Source organism: Manacus candei, unplaced genomic scaffold (genome assembly GCF_025592945.1).
Source record: "Manacus candei isolate 608988 ecotype Guabito, Panama unplaced genomic scaffold, ASM2559294v1 h1tg000057l, whole genome shotgun sequence".
Lineage (NCBI taxonomy): Eukaryota > Metazoa > Chordata > Aves > Passeriformes > Pipridae > Manacus > Manacus candei.
The window spans coordinates 8,628,577-8,653,574 of record NW_026138105.1 but is presented as its reverse complement, the minus strand read 5'-3'; the positions used below and the strand labels follow the sequence as shown (position 1 = coordinate 8,653,574).

The 24,998-nt window shown below is 44.1% G+C and overlaps 1 protein-coding gene across 1 annotated transcript; it reads right to left on the bottom strand.

The window, feature by feature from the left end:
- Positions 1-11,523: 11,523 nt before the first annotated feature.
- On the bottom strand, positions 11,524-24,854 carry NPEPL1 (aminopeptidase like 1). Its single transcript, XM_051803095.1, has 12 exons — positions 24,668-24,854; positions 23,621-23,806; positions 22,318-22,488; positions 19,899-19,988; positions 19,153-19,234; positions 18,813-18,955; positions 18,179-18,256; positions 15,571-15,671; positions 14,824-14,947; positions 13,972-14,148; positions 13,206-13,316; positions 11,524-12,424 (listed from the first exon to the last, which is right to left on the bottom strand). The coding sequence occupies exons 1-12, from the start codon at positions 24,815-24,817 to the stop codon at positions 12,266-12,268; spliced, it is 1,572 nt and encodes a 523-aa protein (XP_051659055.1). The 5' UTR covers positions 24,818-24,854; the 3' UTR covers positions 11,524-12,265.
- Positions 24,855-24,998: the final 144 nt, after the last annotated feature.

Below are 24,998 nucleotides of genomic sequence, written 5' to 3'. Positions count from 1 at the left end.
CCCACAATCAGTTCTCATCAGCTTTGGCTTCAAACCACACTGACTGCCAAGCTTGCTTCTTGGCAGGGAGGTAGGAATTCCACATTTTCTCATTCCCTGGTCAGGTGAGCCAGCCTCTGAGAGAAAAGTAAAACTGTGTTTTGATTCTGGTTCTGTATTGTACTCTCTCTTAACCCAAAACACGTTAGGAATGATGTGAGGGACAAACCAAAATTACTTGGCAAAGGCATTAATGAAATCCATGCCGTTTGGTGTGTACATTTTCAGCGTCTGAGGGCAGGCCACATGCAAAGTCCAGCACTCGTTATTAAATCTTGGGAGCTTGTTCCAGGCCTACCAGTTTATCACAGCCCAAGAATTCAGCTTTGTAAGAGAGCCTGGAGTGGTGAGTGGCCAGTCCTGGAGTCTGCACGGGAGAACACTGTGGTGTTGGGAACACTTGTCATTTGGTTTGTCGGAGACACTTCAGCACAGGACATGGAATTCAGAGGGGATCGTGCTCTGTAGCCAAGTGAAACCTTCTTCTTCCTATGCTGACTTAATTAACTGTTGGGGAAAAGAGCCATTTGCTCATATTGAAGAAAAGTGCAGCCGTTAGATGTTGCCCTCATTTCTGATAATGCTCAGACCTCACAGTGTGCTGTGCAACACTCACACAGAGCAAGTCCTGCCTCCGAAACCTTTGCAGCCTGAACTCCTTAATTTACACATATAAAAGCTATGGCCACTGGGACAGACATCCTCTCCGAGGTATGTTGCCTTTCTGACTCGTTTAGATAGTTTGTAAGATTCTAGTTCTCTCTCAATTACCAAACCAAGAAAAGTTTTACTTGTCTATCTCTGCGAATTCTGTGGAAAAAGTAAGCTGCAAATGTGGTTTAATTGCAGCTCCTCTATGCATTCACAGTCTGGCTGTTGCTAAGACAACATGTGATTGAAAGACACAAGAAGGATAAAAAGGCATCTCTCAGAAAAGTGATATGGAATGGAAACAGTGAAGAAACAACACAAGTTCATCCTAGGGCAGTTCTCTGACCTTCTCTTCAGCAATACAGTTAAGCACTGAGTTTTGCTAAACTAAGGGTGGAACCTGCTACCAAAATATTCTAAGGACAGTTTCAATAAATATCAGTTGTGCAAACACAAGCACTTGATTTGTGTACACAGGTACCTGCTTGTCTGGGAGGTTCCACGTGTGCTTTGCTTTGGTGCTGGAGAACAGACTTTTGGTATCACATAACAGCACATGGGGTGGGAGATGTGTTCATGCTCACAGGAGAGATCTTCCAGCCATTCTGGGAGCAACACAGAGTATCACAAGGACCATACCTGGCTCCTGAAGCAGAAGTTTCTGCAGCCAAGAACGTACCTTTGTTTCCACCAGTTGTTCAGCTCTCACTTGTTGCTGTTTCAAGTAAGTGTATTTGGGAAAGACAAGTGGATGCCATGTAAGGAAGAAGACAGCAAGTTACTGTATTCAGGAGCAGTAACCACTCTTTGGGACTGCCAGTCTCCTCTGCATTTTTGACCTCAGTTGCTAAGTGACAATGTTTAAGGCAAGATAAGTCACCTGCTATAGAGGCGTTTGCAGCCACAGGCAGGGATAATTATAAAAAAGGTGTCAAGTCAGAGCAGTGATAGCATCATGCCCAACAGATTTGTTTTCTTCTCATTACAGAAGGGGACAAACCACATAATCTTCTTTTGGAAATCCTTGGTTTTCTGCTTAAGGGAACATTAGTTAAACACTGGAGCTATTTCTGTGCTGCCACGTTTTTAATTCTCAGCCTCGATGGCAGCGTGGTGGCACATGGAACACTGTGCTCTTCTGGTTCTGTGTGGCCCAGTACCAGGTGAGCATGAAAATCAAATTAATAGTGCCTTTTAGCACGGATTTTCAGAGGGATTAAACTGTCACTTCTAAAATTTTGTTGGGGAAAATTATAAAGAAAGGTTTTGTCAACCTAAGCTTGATGGACACCACTGTGCCAGGCTGAAGGAGCTGCTGCACAAACCTGCTCCGTGCTGTGCTCCTGTTCATCCACAGGCTGGTGCTGAGAGCTCTGGGGGAGTAATGGCTCTTTGACCCTGCCTCGAGGTGGGAGCCCTATTTTAATAACTGAAAGGTTGCTGGAACAATGTCATAGGAGGGCCAGGCAGTCCCAAGCTCTGCTGCATGTCAGGCTGTGGTGTTTACCAGGAGGAGGACCTGGCAGTATGAGCAGGATTTGCACTGACTGCTTGTTGGGTTGGGTTTGTTTTTTTTTTTCCAAACACAGTTCCACTAATTTTCACCCTTCTGTTTTGTTTGGCTTTCTCTTTTAAGGAGAGCTGGAACGTACTTGCCAGTTGGCCAGAAATCATTTAAATGACTGGTTCAGTCAGTAGGCTAAATAATCCATTACCTGCATGGGATAAACAGGGTGTAAAAGGTTCTTTAAAATAAAAATCCTGTTTAGATACTTGTGACTGCCAATGGAGAGGAGATTTATGAAACAAATAATATTTTCTCATTTATCTTAGTGCATTGTTTTTGATTCACTCTGCTTTAGGCCCTCTCCCACTAGGATCTTTATTGCACAACTCCAGGAACATTATTCCTTGAAATTGCTGCTGGTCCAAATCCTTTAGTTATTCCTGTTACTGCAGAAGCATGAGGAGGATCTTCCCACAACATGACATTGCATGTGTTCCAGGCTGGGAATGGGCTATGGGTCATCCAGTTCTCACTGAGCTGCTGCTCCTAAAAACAGCCCCAGAAAGTGGTATACAGAGATTATCTTCCCAGCAGAGAAAGGCACAGAACATTTTAAATCCTACGATTTTCGAGTGGCTTCACCTTTCCCAGTTCTTACTTAGTACCACATTTTGGATTTCTTTACACCCAAGACTATTTTGCACAGATTTTGAAGAACTACACAGTTATTTTTGAGCAATAGCAGTGGAGATGATGGTGCATCTCGTTCAGTTTGTTAGTTGGATTCAAAGTCAGCTGCCACCACCCATGAAGGGATTGGATTTGGGAGCATTACTCAGGAGCACTGGATGATTTGACTGAGCTGTGTCAAATATTTTCTCACCTACAGTTTTTCCAAATTCGGATTGGAGGTGAGGAAATATAAGGAGACTAAAAGTATCCTAAAGAAGGGGGCATCAGTTTGCCAAGGTATTAAAACAGTCATGGTAAACTCAGTTAAACAGAGGCCAAATTCTCTCATGCCATAAGCCCACACACCAGCAGGGATATACAGATGCCACCTCTTCCCTCGGGGCACCTGCTGTGTCTGATGCCACTCAGGGCTGCACAACACAGCAGGAGGATGGTTGTGGTATCAGGGGTTCTCATCAGCTCTTGGGGCTGTCACCCACTTGCACAGCAAACCAGAATATTGCTTTTAATGTTCCACTCTGTAAATAACAACACTGCTCCCTGGCTTCTGTAAGCATCTCACTAATACAGCAATTTAAGTAATCTCTGAGTACAGACACTCTTACTCCAGTAGTCTCTTTTTTATTTTCTTAAATGTTTGTTCAAACTGTTCTCAAGTTGCACAAGCCAAGTCAGGGTAATTTTCTAAATGACAGCACACTGTAACCTGCAAAGCCTGCCTGTTTCCTTGGCTCACTGCATCCCTGCAGATGCACCTCACTGCTGCCACCATGTTATCCCACACCATGCAGATGCCTACGTGCTGCTCATGGATGTTGGGCAACCTGGAGAAAAGCTGTGGCTGAAATCTGGCCAAGGTGTTGCTGTTTGCTGGTCACTGTTGGGGCCTTCCAGCATTTCCTGAGTCTTGGCCCCTCTCCCGCTCCCTACAAAGGTTTGCTTGGGGTAGTTTTTAGGTTTGGAAAACTGAGAAGGCAGAAAAGACCCAAGAAGGAACTGGGTAAAGAGTGGCAGAGGAGGACTGGAGGGGCACTGCCCTTCCAGCTCTGCAAGGGGAGAGCAAGAGCAGGATGAGGGATCACAGTCCACAGTGCCCCTGGCTGTCCTTTGAGCTCCCTCGAGATGCTCGTTCAGGAGCAGGGATTGACTGGTGAGAGGACCCCCAGCAAGGGGATGCAAACAGCTCTCCAAGCCTCACGTCACTGTTCCATTACTCCAACACGAGGCACATTTTGATCCTATAGAGAAGCCTTCCCAGTGCCTTTCTAGTGACCAGGGACTGATCAAACACTTCACGTTATCTGGGGCAGAATCTCACAGATGTTTCCTTGCAGGAACCTTGAGCAGAATAGCAAATGTTTCAACATCACATACAAAGCTGGGCCAGAGCCAACCCTTTATGGTGTTGTTTTGTGTTTGCCTATAGTATTGCATGTGCCTGTCAAATCCGCTTCCTGTCTCGGATATTAGATCTGGGGATGGACAGCTTCCAAACCCTGGCCAGCTCCAAAGTAAGCTGTGCTCCACAAAAATAAAAACAATAGTATCAGAAGAAGTATAAATACTCAGATGAATAACTGTCTCTTTATTATTTCCTGGCTTGCCAGCTTACATGTGTTCCTAGGAGGGGGGCAATTTTAAAAGACATAAGCTAAATTCCTGCTGGTCAAAGAGATGAAAGTCTCTGTCGCTCTCACAGCCTTTGTATCTTACATGTCAAAGTGATATCCAACAAAATAAGCATTCAAGAACCATCCTCATCCATTTTGATATTCACAGAACGGGCTTTGGATTAGGTTTGTGAGCTTGCCTGCTGTTGGGAATGTTATTTTGCTATCAGAGCATGATTTCAGACAGATAGGAAAAGTGGTGAAGTGTTACCAAATTGCTTGTGAAGGATGTGGGATATCCAGTCTTAGGAGAAAGAATGTGACAGCCAGATAGGGAAGAAAGTCACTTGTGAGAATGGGGATGCCCATAACAAACAAGTGGCTGGTGTTTTAAACACCAGGCCTAGACCCAGTGTCTCCTTGGCTTTAGCTTTAACCTTAGTTCTTTGGGAAAAATACTTCCAGATTTGCAACCTGGATTTACTCATTAGGACTGGTTTAAAAGGAAAAAAAAATGTTGTAAAATACAGCAGAATAAAAGTATTTGACTAGTTGAACAAAAAGACTAAAAGAATTTAATGTTTCTCATTTCTTAAGTAATTTCTAAATCAAATCTGAATTTTTCTGGTCATTTCTATAACACTGAAGTTACAGATTTACGCCACTGAGTTGTCACAAGGACAGTGTTTATAAGACATTGAATTCAGAAAAAGTGCACACCTGATTTAGAGCAGTTATTGCCTTAATTTTGTTTTCAACAACTGCCTTAAACTATACGAACACTACATTAAAGGTATTAATAAAGAGAATAAAAACATTAACTGGTGTTCCATTATGCTATGGTTAACTGGTACTACAATGTTAAACATGCACTGAGATGCCCAGCAGCACACACAGTATTTACAGGCACAATTCCTTTGGATTTTGAGGATTGTCCTTCTAAATCACCCACAAAACTCTGAACTCCACTGATTTTCAGACTGTTTTAGTGATTTGAGCTGGTGGTTACCACCTCTCAGGCTGAGCATGAAGGGGAGGAGGACTCAGAGCACACAGGAAAGCACAGGTGGGATATTTGCCACTGGGCAAGAACCTCCTGTTACCTCTACCTAAAATTATCATAATCTATTAATTTTTTTTTCCTGATATTTTCAGGCTGTTCAAAACACATTTGTGCCACAATGCTGAAGAATTAAGTGGAGCTGAAGCAGCAGAAAAGATGGGAGCTGAAGACAGCATCAAAGGTGAGATGCCAGACATGGATCCCTCACCTGCTCACTTTTCTAGCCTGGAGAATTGTTCATTAGTGGCAGATCACGACCCTTCCCCATCAGTTCAAGTGCAGTTGTTAAAAGGTTCCATTCCCCCACCCCCTGGTCTGATTTATTTATTTCTCTGGGTTAAAAATGCTGTTTAACAATCTCACACCCCTTTTCCTAGAAAACAGAAATGATTCATTTAAACTGTTTTCTTTTTTTCCTCTCACCCCTGTGGTTCAGGCTATTTCATGACCATGAACTGGAGGAGTCAGAGAGGTTTTATCTGTCTGCTTTGTGCTTTGCTTTGTGGTGTCCAAGTCAGAAAGACTTTCTATTTCCTGATCATTCTGAATTGCAGGATTTCTGCTTCAATTCCCAATTTGGCCCTGCCCATTATTCTTTTGTTTTTTTCCTGTGTCATTTTATCTTTTCCAAGGCCAACAAAATCCTTCTGGATGACAGCTATTATTTATCCACAGGTATGTTTTTCTTACTACTGTGAAGTTTTTCTTAGTATTGAAGTGAGTAACTTTGCAAACAAGACATTTTTAAAGTGCAATGAATGTCCTTCAGAACCAATGTTAGGGTGGATTAGCAAGGACACGAGACTTCAAACGTTTTGTTCATGGACTGTAGACAATTCATTGACTTGAAAATGAGAACTAAATTGAGTAAAAAGAAAAAATATTTATTCATCCTAAAGTTTCACTGGCTTTCAGAGCAAGATTTGCTTCCAGAGCTTCAAACCATTAAGAATGTCTGTTGGAACCATCCCCTATACTTAAAAAGTCTGCAGATTCCTCTGAGAATAATTATAGCTCAAAATTCCAGCTAATTTGGTTTCTTTACCCACACCTCTAGATAACAGTAGCTGTCAAATATTATCACAGTTTGGATTTTTTTCCCTGGACCACTAAATTGCATTGTGCCATCAATGCAGAAGAACCATTTGTTCTGCCAGATACTGTTGGGGTTGATGGTGGCTGGCTCTGTGCACTTTGATCTCATCCAGTTGCTGCTTTGTTACTGCACAGGTCAATCCTGAAGGTAAAATTCCATTCATGTGGAGAGGAATTTTTTTCCCCCCAATTGTGATGCATGTTTGCAATTAAATTAAGTGATGTTGAATGTATTTTGTCTTACCTTCTTTTATAAATCCAAAGTTTACTTTTTTGCTTTGGGAAATACAACCTCAGCATCCAAACTCTGTTTTGAAGGTGTGTCTCAGCTTTGTAAAAGGCACAGACACACACCAAAGGACCATTGCCCTGCTTCTCCTGCCACACCACACAGAGGCCCTGAGTAAAGGAGGCACTTTATTCCCTTTAGCCAACTGCTCTGCCCTACCACTGGAGATGGGAATTGCCTCTGATCTACAGACATGGATCAGTTGGAGCAAGTCCAGAGGAAGCCATAAAGATGCTCAGAGGGCTGGAGCTTCTCTCCTCTGAAGACAAGCTGAGAGAGCTGGGGGTGTTCACCCGGAGAAGAGAAGGATCCAGGGAGATTTTAGGGCCCCTTCCAGTGCCTAAAGTGGCTCCAAAACAGCTGGAGAGGGACTTTGGAAAAGGGGCTGAAATGATGGGACAAGGGGGAATGGCTTTAAGTTGAAAAAGGACAGATTTAGATTAGATATTGGGAAGCAATCCTTCCCTGGGAGGGTGGTGGGGCCCTGGCACAGGCTGCCAAGAGAAGCTGTGGCTGCCCCATCCCTGGAAGTGTCCAAGGCCAGGTTGGACGGGGCTTGGAGCAACCTGGGATAGTGGAAGGTGTCCCTGCCCATGGCAGGAGGTTTGGAACTAGATGGTCTTTAAGGTCCCTTCCAACCCAAACCCTTCCATGATTCCCCCTTCCTTCATGGAGGACTGGTCCAATTCTAAATAATTCCTCCATGAGTATTTCAGACACATGGTCTCCTTTCTGGCAGCCTCCCCTACGCTAAATTCTCTCTGGTGCCTGGAACAGCTGCTTATTCCTCCAGCTTGGGCCTTTGAGATGTAAATAGTGTAATCCGACTTCAAGAGGCAAGGAAATATTAGCAGAATTTAATGTAAATATTGTATAAATCATCCCAAAATAGCACGGCCACGGGATCAGCCAAAGACACTAACTGAAAGTTAAACAGACTAAGTAAATATAGACTAACTATATTCCCCTCCTGGAATTGCCTCTGGAATGGATCCAGACAGGAAATAGGTTAAAATGCAGTCTTGTGGCAGCGATATTAAAAAGCCATTGGCCTGTTTGGTGACATTTATAATGAATTTTATGTACTCCATACATTTTTAATACATGCCGAGTTAAATATTATCAAATCTATAAAAAGATTATGGAAAAAATGTCTGGTTTCACATGGGTGGACACTGCCTGGAACTCTCTCTGTGGGTTTTGTGTAAGAGAAGTGTTTGAGAGAGAACATGAAAGAGAAAAATAAAAATCCCCGCACTGCAGTTTTGGAAAACTATTACTTGTCCATCCAGAGCCCAGAAGTCATCACATATCAAGGCAACAGAATTTCCAAGACACAAACCACAATGGGAACTAAGGACTGACATGCACTAATTCCATCCCTTACACATGCAAAGGGAGAAATATCAACTTCATTGTCTGGTGTGACTTTGTGCAGCTTCTGGGGCGGTGCAGTGGAAGTACAAAAGGACCCTTTTCCTGTATGGATGCTTTTCCAGCAGGTCCCTAATCCTGCTGTAGCAAACACAACAAATAGGAGCTTTGTGCATAGGTGTTAGAAGATAAAAGGTACTCCTGTCTCACCTAGAACAGTCTTGGAATATAGGTGCTTGTCTTGATGTCCAAAAGACTATTTTCCAAGGAACTGCTTTGTCCAAATTGTCCACATGACAAACAGGACGGGATTTCCTGCCTCCTGCTCTCACACTGTTCCCAGACACAGCAGGAGGTGTCTATGATCCCTCCCCACCCAGCATGGCTCAGCTACCCTGCAGATTCAAACCAGAGGCTGCAGGTAAAGTCCAGCACACCCAGAGGGAACCCAAATGAGTCTGGACTAACACAACCTTAATGGCAGAAAAGGCCTTTCCTGCACTGAAGAAAACATCACAGGCAGTTTTTTGCCTGACTGAGCACCAACTCCACTTTAACAAGCAAACCAGCAGATCACCCTTGTCCTCCCCCCCAAGTCTGCCATGAAGTTCACACAAACTGCTGCCCAGACCATCAGCCCCCAGAGCTTGCTGGCCATGGCAGAGGCACTTCCTCACTCACCTGCTGCCTGCATCAGCTTCCACAGGATCATCCTCAGGTAACAGCAGCACCAAGGAGGAAATAAGATCTCCTGAAGGAGTGTATCCACTTGTGATTAATCATCAACCTCCTCTTATAAGTGCTGGGCCCACAGCTGCAGTGATTTAAGGTCTAAGACCTACAAAATAATCTAGAGAGGCACTCCCTTGCTCTTGTGCTGCTCTGTGACCCTGCTGAACCTCCTGTGGTTGCTCAGAAGGCACCTGAGGAGTGGGAGGACATCTGGGAACCTGGAGTTTGGGAGTCCCCAAGTTTCAGTTCTTTATTTCAACACGAAGTTGACCTCTGGCAGCTCCCTGAGCCCTGTTCTGCTTTGGAAGGGTTGGTCCAGGGCTCTCCACAGAGTGGAGGACCCAAGGCTCAGCAGTTTACAAACATCTGCAGGTGCACCCTGCCCAGAGTAGGAGTGTTTCTATTTTAAGTTGCTTAAGTGGTGCCAGAATACACTTCAAGTGCAGTCACCTAAATCCAGAGGTCAACCTCTGGTGTCTGGAACAGTTTCCTGTAAATAACTGCTGCTCTGTCACATGGAAGGGCCTGTGGAGCTGCTTGTGTCAGTGCTGGTGGAACACAGCTAGTAAAGACATGGATGTCTTCAGCACCCTGCTCACCTCTGGCCATGCAGGGACCAGCAGTGGGTGGCAGCTGCAGAGACCAAATTCCAGCTCTGCTGCTCGACATGAGCTTATTTCTTATTTTGGTAACCATCCCACATATGAATTTCTACATCCTTGCTACTTCTAAGGCAGTTTTGGGATCTCCCTTTTCGTAAATTGCTTCCAGGTCTCACACCAAGATGCTTCAGGGCAAAATTGTCCAGCACCTGGAACTAGGTAAGTAAATCCAGGTGGTGGAAGTGGGTCTTGAAGGAATTAAAATTCTACTCTTTAGGGGTCAAGAGACACTGTGAACTTAACGGGAATGATCCCAGTGCAAGCCCTGTGAAACACAAAACAGAGAGAATCATTTAATTGGTAAAGACAGCTCACAAATCACTGTCTTGTGTTAAGTCCAAAGCTTGTGCTCTAGAGAATAGACCTTTTATCAAAACAGAAAGAGATAATAATGTACATCAGGAACAGCAGGAAATTTTATTATAGATTTGAAAAAAAAAAGATATTTGACTTTTATTTTGTATCTCTAAAACAGAGAAAGGATCAAACTTTTCTATTATTGGGTGTTGAATTATTTATTTTACTCTGCTTAAGCAAACTTAAGCTGGTTTTCAGTTTTTGATTTCCCAGAAAATTACCCCATTTGCTTTTCAGGTATTTCATAATAGATTTCCTCATTATGAGGTATTTCTTTTTAAAAATGGCTTCTATTAAGTGCCTTCCAAATTAAATCCAGTAGAATTATATGCCTTGAGACACAGTAAAATGGAAGAATATGATTATCAGTCATCTAAATTGAACTTCTCTGCTATCATTCCATGAATAACATTAGAATTTAGCCTCGTGCCACAAAGCCAAAGTTACTTTTTATGTAAAAATCTGGCAAAACACTACATTTCAAAATTAGAATTGATTTATTTGAAGAGTGTTCCTACAGGACGGGCATTGAAGACTTGATTTCAGAGCACAGAAATCAGAACATGTTGCCATTCACTTCAGTGCTCAGTAATGAAAACAACTTCATCAACACATTTCCCACAGCAGTTTTTGGTGGGATATGCTTTATCCCAAGTGTCCAGAATAACCAAAGGCAGAACTCATTTAGATACAAATCTCTTAAAACTATGCTCAAGTGGACCAGGGAACCAGAACAGCAAGGGAGAAACAAATACAGGAAGCAATGAAGTTCTGGTGGATTTGTTTCATTTAGTTTTTAAAGTTACATTCTGTGTAAGAATCAAATAGGGCCAGAATAGAATGAAACCTGTTTCTTCTCCCTTCTGCATCAAGCTTTCCATGAAGTCTTTAATCAGGAAGACCAATTCCTAGGTCAGATGTGTATCCCACTGCAGGAACTGCAGTAAAACCAACACCAGTTCTCCAGAGATCCCCTCTGACACAAGGAAAGGTACAATCCAGCCCAGCCCAGCTTGACTTCACCTGCAAAGCAGCCAACTGTGTGCTGGGGGGATTTTTCCCCATTGACGCTGGTGGGGAGCCAAGGAATGTTTCCAAAGGCTGATGCTGGAACCACGGGACAGGGACTCGGTCGCTCCGTTCCCAGCGCTGACGTGACACAAACTGGGACAAGTCACTTCCCGAGGTGTCCCAGCCAAACCAGTTGCCCGGGAGCAACTGTGACTGGCTTGCACAGACACTCACACTGTGCATCCCCAGCTGCTGCTGCATCCAACAAATGAGTTCTCCAGAACTGCCCCCAGCTGCTCAGTGGAAGCTGTTCCTCTCTCAGGCCTGGTTTGGGATGTGAGTGCTGGGAAGAGGAATGTGGACGGAGGAATGACGGAGTGCACGAACTCTCGGAGCACTCAGTGTTCTCAGAAATGTAAATAACACCACCAAACACCACATGGGATATGTAAGCTTCTTTAATAATAATAAATTTATGAAGTGGCAGGAAGCCACCACTTTGTAAACCGATTTTACTCAATCACAGTCCCTCTATTGTTTTCCTCATTTAACGTGAATACATTCTGTAATTTGTATGTGAAACAACTACACAGAGATATGTTCTGAACCCCTCTTGCTGATTTCACTGGTCAGAAAAACATTAAACATGCGGAAACAGCACCTTATTAAAACTATAGGCCTTTTCTCATTACATCTCCTTTTCCTAAGCTAAAATGTCTCTGAATAAGCCAAGTCTACAGAGTTTTTTTACTTTGTCCCGTGTTCTGAGATGTAGAGGGGCCTGCAGAGACGTCTGATAAAACCTCACATATAATAAGTAATTCAGAAGGCTTTGTAAGCAATAGCTGCAGTTGCTTCTTCAGACTAGAGAGAGCTTCTCATGCATTAATGCACTTAGTTAGGTTTTGTGAGGAGCTCAGAGGAGGACATGCCCTCTTCCTGATATAGTTAGTTGAGCCTGGACTCTGCACCACTGATATTGTTCAGCAACTGTGTGCACCAATAATTTAAAAAAAAAAAACAATACATCAGGCTGTTCTTATCAGAAACAAATAATAAATCTTATCATGATAGTAAAAAAAAAAAAATGGCAATTTCTGATGTGTGACATTTTCATTGCTTGAGAATGAATCAGTGCAAAGTGAGGTAACCCACACCCCCATCCCTCGGGGCTGGGGCGTGTTAAACCAGGCGCCGTCTCTTGGAATCCCTCTCCATGTCTTCAGTGGGAGAGTCTCCATTGCACCCAAGAGGAGACACCAAGTTTAGCAAAGGGTCTTCAGATGCCCCTCCAAACAGGGACAGCAACAAAGCCACGCCATAGCCAGTAGCTCGTTCACCCTAGAAGAGAACCAGAACCACACAGTTCGCACCTCGGATGGTATGAACCGAATTTAGTTTTAATTTACCCCCTCACTCAGTCAGAGGAATGATGGTGAAGAGCCACAGCCAACACTCAGGGTCCCTGGCAGGCCTTGTGCTGCTGTATCCTCACTGCTACTGGAATCTGTCCTGGCTGGATTAACCCAACACATCGGCTGATTCACATGAGAACAGAGCTCACACTGACTCGAGCGTGGATTTACACCGGCATTGTTCAGGGCAGGGAATCTTCCACCCAGCCTGAGCATGGATTTGGAGCTGAAGCTGAATAAACTGTGTTTAAAAAAGAAAAGGAGGCAGGGGGAGTAAATTGGCTTGGTTTTTAGAAAAAAAAATAATATGCACAAGTTCCATCAAAGGGAGGAGGGGAAACCCCCAAGAGGGAACATGTTTTCTCTGCTGCAGGTCAGCAGGCAGGATGGTCAACTCTGGTCAATCATCTTAAAACAACATGGATGAAAATGGAAGGCTGGGATTACTGCCATGAACAGAAAGCAGGCAAGTTGTCAAAGCCTACAATGATAAAGATGTTGCTGATTAAAGTGTCTGTCAGAATATTTTTAGAACCAAAATGAAAAATACAAACAGATGAAACTACCAAACCAAAGAAATTCGCAACAGAGACGACGAGTCAGCTTTTCCCAAGAACTCTTCTCCTCCTGTTTCTGTCCCTCTGAACTGGATGGACACAACTCAGAGCCCCTGCAGGTGTCTTTACCCACCCCAAGAACATACTCACTGCGTGCACGGGCGCAGCAATGTCTATATGGACCCAGACCCCAGGCCAGTCGAAGCCGATGTGGGAAGCAATGAAGAGCCCGGCACAGGAGCTTGGAGTATTGTCTCTGTCCTGCAGGAACAGTAAACATACAGTTGGTCTTGTAAGAAAAGAAAATGGCAATGGTTTATTCTGCCTACAGAAAAGGCAGTTATGCAAATCTTGTTCAAAGCTTAATCAATGGCCCTAAACCAAACCATCTATGCTGTAAATCCTTTGAATCTGTCCCTGGTAGCAGTCCCTGCTCAATTCCTGCTCTGCCCATGCTCCGTCCTGAAGTGTTTTTGAACTTAACTGCACATTGTAACTCTCAAATGCAGCAAAAGCAGCTGCAGCAATTCTTGAGGTCTCTGTCCTCAATTTCCTGGTTTCTGCATTCCCAGTTACAGCCTCTGCTGGTTATGCATGATCTGAGGAATACTAACTTCCTAAACAGTCTCCATCCAGGAATGGATTCATTTAGGGCCATGTTTAACAGGCAAGCAGCACAAAGACACCTTTGCAGTTGACCACCCCATTTAAAACTGACACTGAATGTCACTGCAGCCACATACAAACTGCAAAGCCTCAGGGAAAAGGCCCTGAAGTCCAGAACAATATGGCCACTTCTGAAAGATTAGAACCCCCAGGAAGAGCTTCCAGCCAGCTACCAGCAGGCCAGCACACTGCCCAGAAAACACACATTTTTATGTAATAAAGAAATTTAAAAGAAAAAAATCATTCTTACTGCCACAGAGTTCTTCATATCAGCTACAGCAGAGGTAAATTCACTGAAGTGCAGCTCAGGGCAATACACCAGAGGATGGACCAAGTCTCCACAGTTCCTGCCAGCTTTAACACAAGCCTTTTCCCACTCTTCATTATTGGTAAGGACAGCAGCATGGTACTTTCCTGTAGCAATTCCCTAGTGAGACAAGAGACAAAATCAGGAAGAAGTCACCTTAACTGCGCTGGGCAGGATAATTCTGTACTATTCTCCCTCACCATCAAGAGCTGCTTTCCATCTAACAAAACTACCAAGAAAAAATGGCTCAGAACTACTCCACAATAAATTAATGCTACAAAGACATTGTAGCTCCTACTGAATCTTTTAAATTTTCTGAGAATCCATTCTGTGGTGAAAATCTTCATTTGTATGTCCTATTCAAATCACTGTCCCAAAAACATATTTATTTGTAATTACTGAGTAAGCAAACTCTATCACTTTGCAATTATTCATCCTTAGAAATAAAATTAAATAAGAAACAAATTATAAATAAAAAATCTAAAATGCACACAAAGAGGATACCCCAGCAATGTGTGTCCATCACAGTCTGAATGTAACACCCTGATTCACTGGAAAGATTGCTTCCCTCCAAACACACAAAACTCAGGAGCCACTAATTAACCACTTTTCCAGTAGGACAATAATGGGAAAGGATTCAGTTCAAAGGATTGATGTTTACACCAGTACATGCAACATTCATGCTTCTAAAATTTGCCACCGTTTCTCCTCCTGATATGAACACCAGTTCATTCTCTAGAAAGTTACACCACAAGAATAACTGCTCCCTGCTCACCAGCCATTCCGGGTCAGTACCTGAGCTCCAGTAAGAGTGGCCATGTCCAGGATGATGTCAGCTCCAAGATCTTTGCATGCATAAGCTACTCCATCAGCCAGTATCAGTCTGCCTTCTGCATCAGTGTTATTGATTTCCACAGTTCTAGGAGCAAGAGAGAGGGCATTTAAGACAAGAGTGCTTCAGGCTGGGAGTTAAGACTCACCTGCCTGGACTAGAACACTGGAGGAGAGCAGAGTCAAACACAATGTGCTTTCTTATTTGACCCTGACAGTCTGTACAGCTGCTTATTCCCCAGCTCCAAGCATCCAGGGCACACGTGGAAAAGGGATATGACAGCACTGTCCTCATGGTAGGGTCTACTTGTTGGGCCTGTGTGATGCTCAGCATTTGAGCTGGGATTCTACAGATTACTGCCACAGAGGTCACATACTCTGCTTAAAAGAGATTCTGATCAATGGTAACCTCTGTGACTGAGACAACATGGACTACAGACAGATACAGAACACTGGCTGTACTACAAAAAAACACCTAAATTTGAGTGACCTAAGGAATCAGCTCATGATACATATTTTGCTATGTATTTACACACTCAACAGAAAACTAAGCACACTTAAAACTCACTGCTATGGCTGTCTGAAACACTACCATCAATATTTAGGGAAACTGATTAGGGGCAGGTTCACCATTTACATGGCTCTCAGGTAAACAGAACCAAAAATCATGTTTGCTCTCAGTTTCTGGGAAAAGGACAAACACAATCTTACTTTCCAGAGTAAAGAACATGAATGTCATCAGGTCTTGTTGCCCGTGGTCCGACTGCGTTCTCGGCCAGACAAAAAACAGCATGAAGATTGTCTTTAAAACCCTGTAAAAACCACGGGAGAGAAATGGCTTTTGAGTCACATCAAGCTAATTTATTTGGACTGAAATCAATGAGGGATTATGACTTCTTGACAATAATGCCACTAATTTCATGGGAAATCTGTGTTTCTTGGAGGGTGAAGTGGGTGTTTGTTGGGTTTTTTTCATGTGTCATTCCTGCTGGGAGGCACACAGCATCTTCAACCTGGTTTTTTTCCCCTTAGCCTACAGCCTTCTGGTATATCTCATACTGGTTTGCTTTGGTTTAAAATCAATTATGGATGATATTTTAAAATCTATGATGATTTTGTTATTTATGCAGTAGTTGTATTGTGTGGAGGGATCCTGGAACAGACAGGGAGACAGCAGACTTTAACAAACAAAAACACAGTTCCTCCTCAACTGGGATAGTTAGTCCTAATAACATTAGATCCTGAGGGAAACCAGGGCCAGTTTTACTGTTAATCTCTTGATAGAAGCCCCTGGCTGAAGAAATCTGGGCTTCCTGAGTCAGCTCATGTTCTGAAGTCTAAAGGGCAAATGCATCAATCAAAACCTTTCAAAATAACGGGCAGCATCTGGAAGCCAGAAGGTAACTTTGCAGTTTCTCATCCAGTTAAATGGGCAAACAGCACTGCTGGTGAGACAACCTTCCATCCATGACCCTCTGCTCTTCCAAAATGGTCTGTGCTGCAACCCCCCACTCGTTCAGAGTATCTCACTGGACTGCACTGAATTTTCCTCCTCCTAGAGAGACGTGAAAATCTCTTTCCAGTATCAGTTGCCCTTTCCTGAATCTCGTTCTGCCTGTAGCTCTCCAAAAGCAGCATTCACTGTGTTAACATGCAGGATCAAGAAAGAATTCAAAAATTTGAGTGTTTTTCTGTTCTCCATTGTGTTAGAAAGCTCACAATAGATGAAATGCATGTTTCTAGGAAAAAAAAAAATCACTTGCTGAATTTTGCTATCCAAAGCCTTTTAAAACCACATTGTGAAACTGTTGAGCAGCATGCAGGCAGGTATTTTCTGAGGATGGATAATAACCTCTGCCCCTCTTCCCACTGAGCTTTCTATCCAACACCCATTTCCCAGTTCAGTCTCTGTGACAAAGCATAGCTCATTTAAACCTCTTCCACCTTTTATCCTTAAAATCATTTAAAAAACCCAGTTTTGAAACAGTAACAAGAACAAATTCTTCCCACTGCCTATCTGAACATGTTTTCTGCAGGGATGACATTAACAGGTCTTCTTACATGAGGTTGTAAAATTAAGCACTGAGCTCATTCTTTTGTTTTTACACATAAAGGCACAGATTCTCCAGGCTCAGTTGGCCCAAACCTATCAGTGCCAGTTTATTCACTGTTACAGGAATTGTATATGACATGACAGATTACCTGCCATCTCATCTGCTGTGATTGTGAATAGACTTCTCTCAGTGCAGATAATCACACACAAAACTGCTCTGGAAACAAGGACTGAATCACTGAAAGAACAACATCCATGGCTTTCCCAGACTCTCCCAAAGCCCTGTGTAAGTTCCAGCTCATGTCCCTTGCAAACCTGTAATTTAACTTTATGAAGGACTTAATTATGGCAAGGTAGTCGTTCTGCCTAAGATGCAGCTCACACATCTGGTTTCAATTTTAATTCTCTGCAGATAACTGCGAAGTTTACAATCTTTCCATATCAAACACGCTGCCAGGGCCAAGGCACAGAGCTAAACTATTGGGAAATGGGAATTTGGCAGTGATCAGCCCCTGGATGAAGCTTCCATCAGATCTATGCATTAATCTGCAGCAGTAAATATTCTTTGAACTTTGGATACTCCTTGGAGGCAAGAGCTGCTCTGTCAGCAAGACTCAGTCATTGGATTTGTGGAGAGGGCAGAGTTTTATTGGCAGCAGCCACTTTTCCCCAGCTCATACTGTTAAAGTGCAATATGCATTTTTTAAATTCTTCGTATTTCAATACCTGGCTTCTTCTCAGCTCCCCCACTACTTTCTGACCACAGAAGAAACCAACAAGCAGCTCCTGGTGAGACTAGAGCTACCATTTCCCCAGTAGGTTAATATTAGACCTGGCACAGGATTTGGAACGTGGAAAGACTTCATATCCCAGAGTTGCTCATCCCCTTCTTTGCTAAGGTGACAACAGCTGCCCCAAATCCCACAGCTTAAACAAAATCAGCACTGGATAACTCAAGTAAAGATCTGATTCAAGGAACTAGAAACCACTCAGTCCACAGAACCAACTCTGAAATTCAAGAGAGACTTTTGAAAAAAAAAAAAAAATCAGCACTCAAGGAATTTCTCACAATTCTCGAGATCCCAGTAAAGATGTGAAATATTTTCCTGAAATAGCAGAGAGCAGGGTGGCTCCAGCTCACTCACAGCAGTGTCAGGTCAGACCTGCAGGATTAGACTGGCCTCCATATCTGGGAATACATCCAAAAGCCAGACTGCTCCTTGGCAATGCTGGGATACATGATATCAATTAACACATTTTACTTACTTGCTTTACAGTGGCTTTGAAGGCACCCAAAATAGCAGCTGCTCCACCACAGTCTCGTTTCATTCCAGGCATAGTAGTCTGTTTAAACAGAATCATAGAATATTTTTCTCTCTTTAAAAGAGAATTTCACAGTAATGCCTGCTAGAACTAGTGTTTCTGATGCTTCTGTGACTCTGGTTTTGACAGTGCTCAGCTGCAGCAGAAACAAGGAACATGTGCATCTATTTATTGGTGGATCTGGCCTTGGAACTGAAAAATACTAAACCTTTGCTGCTAATTTGTTAGAAAAGTAAAATTAAAAGGGTTGTTTACAAGTTTCACACTGAGGCTAACTCCAGTGGGTTTTGGTTTAATCTCTGAAATCAGAAATTAAACATCTTTGTTTCTAGCTTTCTCCTAGCAGTGGGCAACATTTAAAGGGCAAAATATCAGGTTGCTATTTAATTGCTCTGTAAAGTGTTCCTTGAATCCCATTTGGTCTTCACCCCTAATAGTTTGTGCCCATATGCATGAGAGTAGATCAAGCCTTTACTCAAAAAAATGTCCTTTGGTTTCCTACAGACATTAACTGAATTATTTTCATCAGAAAACAACACTGTAAGTAAAGGCAGCAGCAGAACAAGTGTTTCTGTACCTTTCCCTTAATGCTGAGTCCTCCAGTGTCATACACAATACCTTTGCCCACCCAAGCAATGGTCTGTGTTGCACCATCGGGAGTGTGACTGAGAACTGCCAGGGCTGGAGGATGCAGAGCTGCCTTGCCAACTCCATAGATACCTGCAAAACAGAGAATTAAACCATTGGTGGGGAAGAAAGACTGTGGGGAGCACCTGTGGCTGTTTTCTGTAAAACATCTTGGAATATTATGGGCGATAAAACTGTTTAAAAAAAGCGCAAATAAAATATTACAGTGGAGATGGCAAAACATTCCAATTAAATGCTAGGAAAAAAGTGGAATATTCAACAAGATATACCTCCAAAGCCTCTCTCTTTCAGCTCCTCATCTCGGATAATGGTAGGAGTAATCCCGAGATCCTTGCCAACTTTTTTGATTTCCTTAATCATTGAAAGAGAAAGGACATTGTCAGTCAGTCATCAGGACACATTTGTGCCTTTCCACAAGTATGGGTACCCAATTAAAGGGTCTGTGTGATTTTTGCATGCATACACATACAAACAGTCACAATTTTGGGAGTGGTGTAGGTTTTCCAATGGCCTAATTCCACTGAGACATCCTTGCCTTACTATGGCATGAAATACAAATTTGACCTTTAAGCTCTGCCAGTAAAAGAAATCTTCAGAGGTAAAGGCCAACTGTTCACTCTGTTGGATCATGATGCAATAGGACAGGAATAATTTCATTCTCAACAGCTTTACGGATCCTTATGATAAAGCTCATTTGGAAATATGTCAACTGTCCCATAATTTCAGAAACTCTTATCACCATCAGGCTTAAGACAAGAAGCCAGTGTATAACCAAACCAAGAACTCCTGTCTTCTGCCTCCCAGTGTACTGTCCAAGCTGTACACTCTGCCTCCTTCCAACTTTGCAAAGTTCTACAAAATGTTAAAGGCCAAAGAAACAGCCTCAGCATCTCTGGTTTGATGTGCTTCCCACTGCTGACATACAGGTTTTGCTAGGAGACAGCTACAGTAGGTTTAGATTACTGTAGTCTAGACTTACAATTAGTAACTCTTACTCATCAGGTGCATCACCCACCTCCAGGAAGTTATCTGTGTTCATCTCATTGCACGGGGTGTCCACGATCCGAGCAGCCAGCCTGACTCCCTCCGTAGCACTTGCCAGGCACTACAGAAAGAAGGGAGGACACCTGAGAAGGGGCCTTGGCTTGGCTGGGTTTTGGCACAGCTTTGCATTTAGCCCTGTGCAGCCAACACCAGATGTGTGGTTCCTCTGGAGCACATTAATGCTTAACTGCAAGCACCAAAGGCACTGCAGAGTATTAAATAATGTTAACCGAGCTAACCATTACTTTTTGTATGAGTCAAACTTTTCCATGTGCTCTAAGCCACTGGGTTCCTTCCCCCAGTGAACTGATATTGCAAAATTAGTAGACTTCTCCACTATCAGAGGAATACCAGGAAGGCAACGTGAGGTGGAGGAAAGAGAGATAAGAGGAAGCTAATTCAGGAAGTCACAATGAGCTTATGGGCTGCTCAGGTTGGAAGCCTGCAGAGATTGTGTAATCTACAACATGGGAAACTGCAGAGTTTGTACATGGCAGGCAGAGTGGCTGAGGGTAACAGAGATTACTAAAGCAACACATTCTATATGGCAGGCCCATGGGGAATGTGGAATATTTTATATTTGTGTTAAACAAATATAAAATATCTGTATATTTGTTATCTGTTTCCTCATCCCTGTGGCAAAATGGTCTGACCTTCACCTGGACTGAGTAAAAACTTATCTGGGCAAGAGTGGGCAGAATCAAAATGATCAATGGTGAGCATGCCAAAGCTGTTTCCTTCAAGAAGGTTCTTTCTGGCAAAAAAAGGACAATGGGGACACAAGACACTAAGCTTCAACTTTTAACCCCCATGAATCAACAACTTGGAGCTGTAAGACTAGGGGGAAGGAAACTCTGTGCAAGCTCTGCAGGAGCCACACTACACTGAAGACCACACACAGCAGATGGGCAAGTCAAGATGGGTTTCACAGGAATCTGAGGTGTTGGACAGTCACTTGTGCTGAGGTACTTGGAAGTTTGGCTTGGCCAGACCAGCCTAAGGACTCCACACATTTTGTATCTCAGCAGACTCATAAACCTTGGCTTGCTTTGGAATGGTGCCCAATTCCCTACAATTACTTTTGATTGCTTCACTTTCCCTAAAGGGATAAGGACCTCCTCAGGAGCCAAGCTTGGTCTGGAGTGACTCCCCCTTAAGGCCATGCAGGTAAATGGAGGTGATCTGACCCAAAGGCCAAGCCCCAGGGGAACAGCAGGACTTACAGAAATGAGCTGTGCCTGTGTTTGTGTTTCCAGGGTACTCCAGAGAACCTGGATAATGGTAGTCTTTAATAAGTGCTTTGTAAAACTATGACAATCCCTGCTAGTCCTCACCATAAAATCTCCTGGACAATGCAACAGGCGTAAAATACAAGTGTTAAGGGACAGGTTTATATAAAAACATCTTACTACATGCCTCTTCCATGTTCTACATTAGCTCCCTGGTGCTGGCTGAATTTAGGGGGTGCAAACTCAGTTTGGAGGAAGCCAGTCGTAGTTTTGGCATTGAGATCAAGGGGAAGAACAGGAGGTAGAAATAACTGCAGCTTCAAGTTAAAAATAACCCAAGTGGTTTGGAATCTACCTATCTGAAGGAACTATTTCTGACACCAGTGAACTGATTTTTCTGATTCGGGGCATGAAAAAATCGTGTGATCAACAGTTGTACCCATAGCGTGCCTGCCTCTGCCACTTTCCTGAAAAATGGTCTGGCACCACTTGCTGGGGCCAAATCAGTTCACAGAGTAAGGATCAAGTACAGAGGAAAAGATACTGAAAAAAAAAGTACCCTAAAGCTGCAATTCTGTGAATTTCACATGCAGCAACACTCTGTCAAATCCACTGCTTAAACTTTTACAGGATTTGTACAACCTCACTGATCAGCTAAGGCAGCATCCATCTGTACTGAAGCACAGAACCTGGAGCTCTGAACAGGGAACTCCCTAACAGCTTAACAGCAAACCTTGGAATAGCTTTTAAGTCTATGGATCTTGAAGAGGAACAAAAAAAGTGAGAAGCCCAGCCATGGAAGGCAATGTAATATTAAAGGCTAAAAATACACTATTTGCATCTATGATATACATACTTCCTTGTGCTATTTGTTTGGTGGTTTCCACCTCTGAAATCTAAACTCCAAGTAATATCTTCAGCCTTTGCTGCACTAATATTTCAATATTGCTACAAGTAATAGTTCAATATTTGTCCTCACAGGTGCTGTGAATGGATCCATTTCAAGGAACTTTGACCTAGGATAATTTATGATTTTAGATACAACACCCGTTCCATATGCAGCTTGAGGCAGATGTATTTGTGCACGCAACAAACGGAAGGAAAAAAACATTTCAGGGAACAATGGGAAAAAATGACAGAAAAAACCCACAAAAATCTTACTTTAAGTGTGGCCACTTCTATTGGTCCGTTGTTCTGTCCAACCAGGAAGAACTCCACAGTGACAGTTTTCTTCTCCGTGCGTCTGGACGCGCTGGAGCGGTGTGTGAACAGCGGGAAAGCCCTGGCCAAGGCACAGGCAGAAGCGAAGACTTCAGACCTCTCACAGACCATCTGAAACACCAGCCAGCAGGGAAACACGTCAGACAACACCAGGGGATGTGGGACATGGCATTTAAAAGGAGCTGTTACCTGGGGTATTATTGGTGAAGAGGGAAAAAACGGAGGTGGGTGGGAAATAACCGATCTCTGAGTCAGGACGTGCTCATTCGTCATGTTTTGCATGGGTGAACAGACCCACACTGAACTGGTTCACTCCCATATGGAAATGAATTACACTGTTGGGCTGTGTGGGAATTAGTACATCCTTATAAGGGAGCTGGACTGTTTTAATTACACTACTGGAATTAACACAGGTTAGCTAACAGATCAAGACAAAAAAAAAAGGCATGGGAACCACCAATATGTGCTCAAAACAAATGAAACAAAGACAAATTTCATGAGAATGTGGCTAATATTAACCCGAAAGCTTTTTAACAGGGAGACTATTTTTCTGAAGTTCATTACAGAAATTACCAATGGAAAGCAGTTTTAGCTAAACATTTTCAAATTAACACCAAGGGTAAAAATTAAGTAATTACTCTTGCAAATAAGTTTTTCAAGTGAAGAGTATAATTAAATTTTTTTACTGGCACGGATTGCATGAGTCTTCTCTGACAACCTACAGATCTGATATAATCTGGAGAAGCCATAGAAACAAATCAATTCATCAGGCTCATACAGAAGATGACCAAAGCAGTCTAAGAGCTTGTCCTGCAAAGGACTCACACTGGAGCATTAGTTTGCAACAGGACTTGTGAATAACACAAACAAGGCACCTTTCATGGGTTATGTGATACACCCATTGCATCCTGCATGCACTCTACATCAATCTCCCAAAGCATTGTGCTAACATCATAAATTCCAGTTTGGAAAAAGCCACCAATGGTTCCCTTTGCATGGGCATTCCTAGTTGAAGATGTCCCATACATATCCAACCTTAATTCCCCCCAACTGCTTGAGCGTGCCCAGGCTATTGCAGTCAGGTCTTGCTTACGTGTCAGTGCAAAACCACTTGTGTCAGTGTAATTACATCGGCAAAACGTGTCCACCTCCAGTCTCCTTGGAGACAGCTGAAATCCGGGGAGAGTCGAGAAAACACTCAACCAGACATTTCACCAGGCACATTTTAACAACAGCCACTTACAACGATGCATCTGTTGACACCTCCCGGCAGGCAGTTTCTGACCAGGCGGGTGATGAACTGCGCCGCAGACGGGCTGTTGTGCCGGCTCACCCTGGACGGCAGCGCGGCCACCGTGGCGTAGTTCAGGTAGAGAGGGCAGCTGTCCGTGGGGTTTGGGTTCAGGGTGCTCAGAGCAGACTGCCATATCTGGGGGGGGGGAAAAGAAGAATTTAAAGGCAAGGAACGGTGTCAGACTTTTCTCTCCATCTCGTTCCCACTATAGGCACTCTTTTAATGACAAGGATTTCAGGTGCTGGAAACAAGCTGTGCGTGCACTTTTTAAGTGCAACAACCCTCGAAGTGAAAAGAAACAGGAAATTTGACAAACCTGTTTATTAACCAGAAAATACAAACGTACTTTCCATTACAAGCATCTGTTCTAAGCCATATGAACCACAATTTAAAACCACACTATTTAGTGCAAAGGCTGCTTCAGAGCTTCAAGTTGAGACAGTTTTCCTACTGATAAATAGGACTGATTTACCAGCCCTGAACTACTGTTTCACATAGCAATTTAATTAAAACCAAACTAACCCAATAAAGGTAAATATTGTCATAAGAGACTGGGGAGAGCCCTGCAAAATAAAAAAACCCCTTGCCAAACACCCAGCGACCTAAAAGCCGCAATGCCAAACGTTCATCATTTCACCACAAGCCATCACCACCACCTCAACAAACAGATCCGCAGTGGCTGAGGAGGGAGGGGGCTCTTAACGCCAACTGTGTCCCCTCGCAGGGGGCAACGCGCCTTCCCCCGCCGCGGTGGGCACAGGGGATGCGGGACCGGCTGCCCCGGGCGCAGCAACAGGCTCGGGCCGGACCCGCCGAGGATTCCCGGGGCTCCAGGCCGGGTCCCCAGGAACGTGGGCACCGCAGCAGCCGCGGGCCGGGATCCGCCGCCGCCCCACGCGGCCGCCGGGGCCGGGCGGACACGCGGCGCGGGGCCCGCGGGCGGTGCCGGGGCTCGGAGGGCTCTGAGGGGACGCGGCCCCCGCGGCGCGGCCTCACCTCCTCGGTGACCCGCGGCTGCAGCTTCCCCCGCAGCTGCGCCCAGGGCAGGCGGTGCAGGTTGTGCAGCTGCCCCAGCACGAGCAGCGGGCGGCTCTGCGGGTCCGCCTCGCCCGCGCTGGCCTGGAACTGCAGCTGCACGTTCGCCATCTTCCTGCCCGGCCCGGCCGCTCCGCCCCGCCCGGGCCCGGCTCCGCGGGGCGGGGACGCGCCGGGTCACGGGAGCGCCGGGACACGGCCCGGGACAGCGGGCACGGCCGCGGGCACGGACCGGGATTTGCAGTCAGCTGAAATGCTTGGGTTTAAACGTAATACGGGTTTTAGTCTGTTT

Bases quoted from the DNA above. Each gene is read 5' to 3' on its own strand.
- NPEPL1 (XM_051803095.1), bottom strand. From the start codon at position 24,817: ATGGCGAACGTGCAGCTGCAGTTCCAGGCCAGCGCGGGCGAGGCGGAC. The intron at 22,489-23,620 runs GTAAGTGGCTGT...CTGGTGTTTCAG, and splicing joins GTGTCAACAGATGCATCGTT to ATGGTCTGTGAGAGGTCTGA. The intron at 14,948-15,570 runs GTAAGATTGTGT...TCTTGCTCCTAG, and splicing joins CATGTTCTTTACTCTGGAAA to AACTGTGGAAATCAATAACA.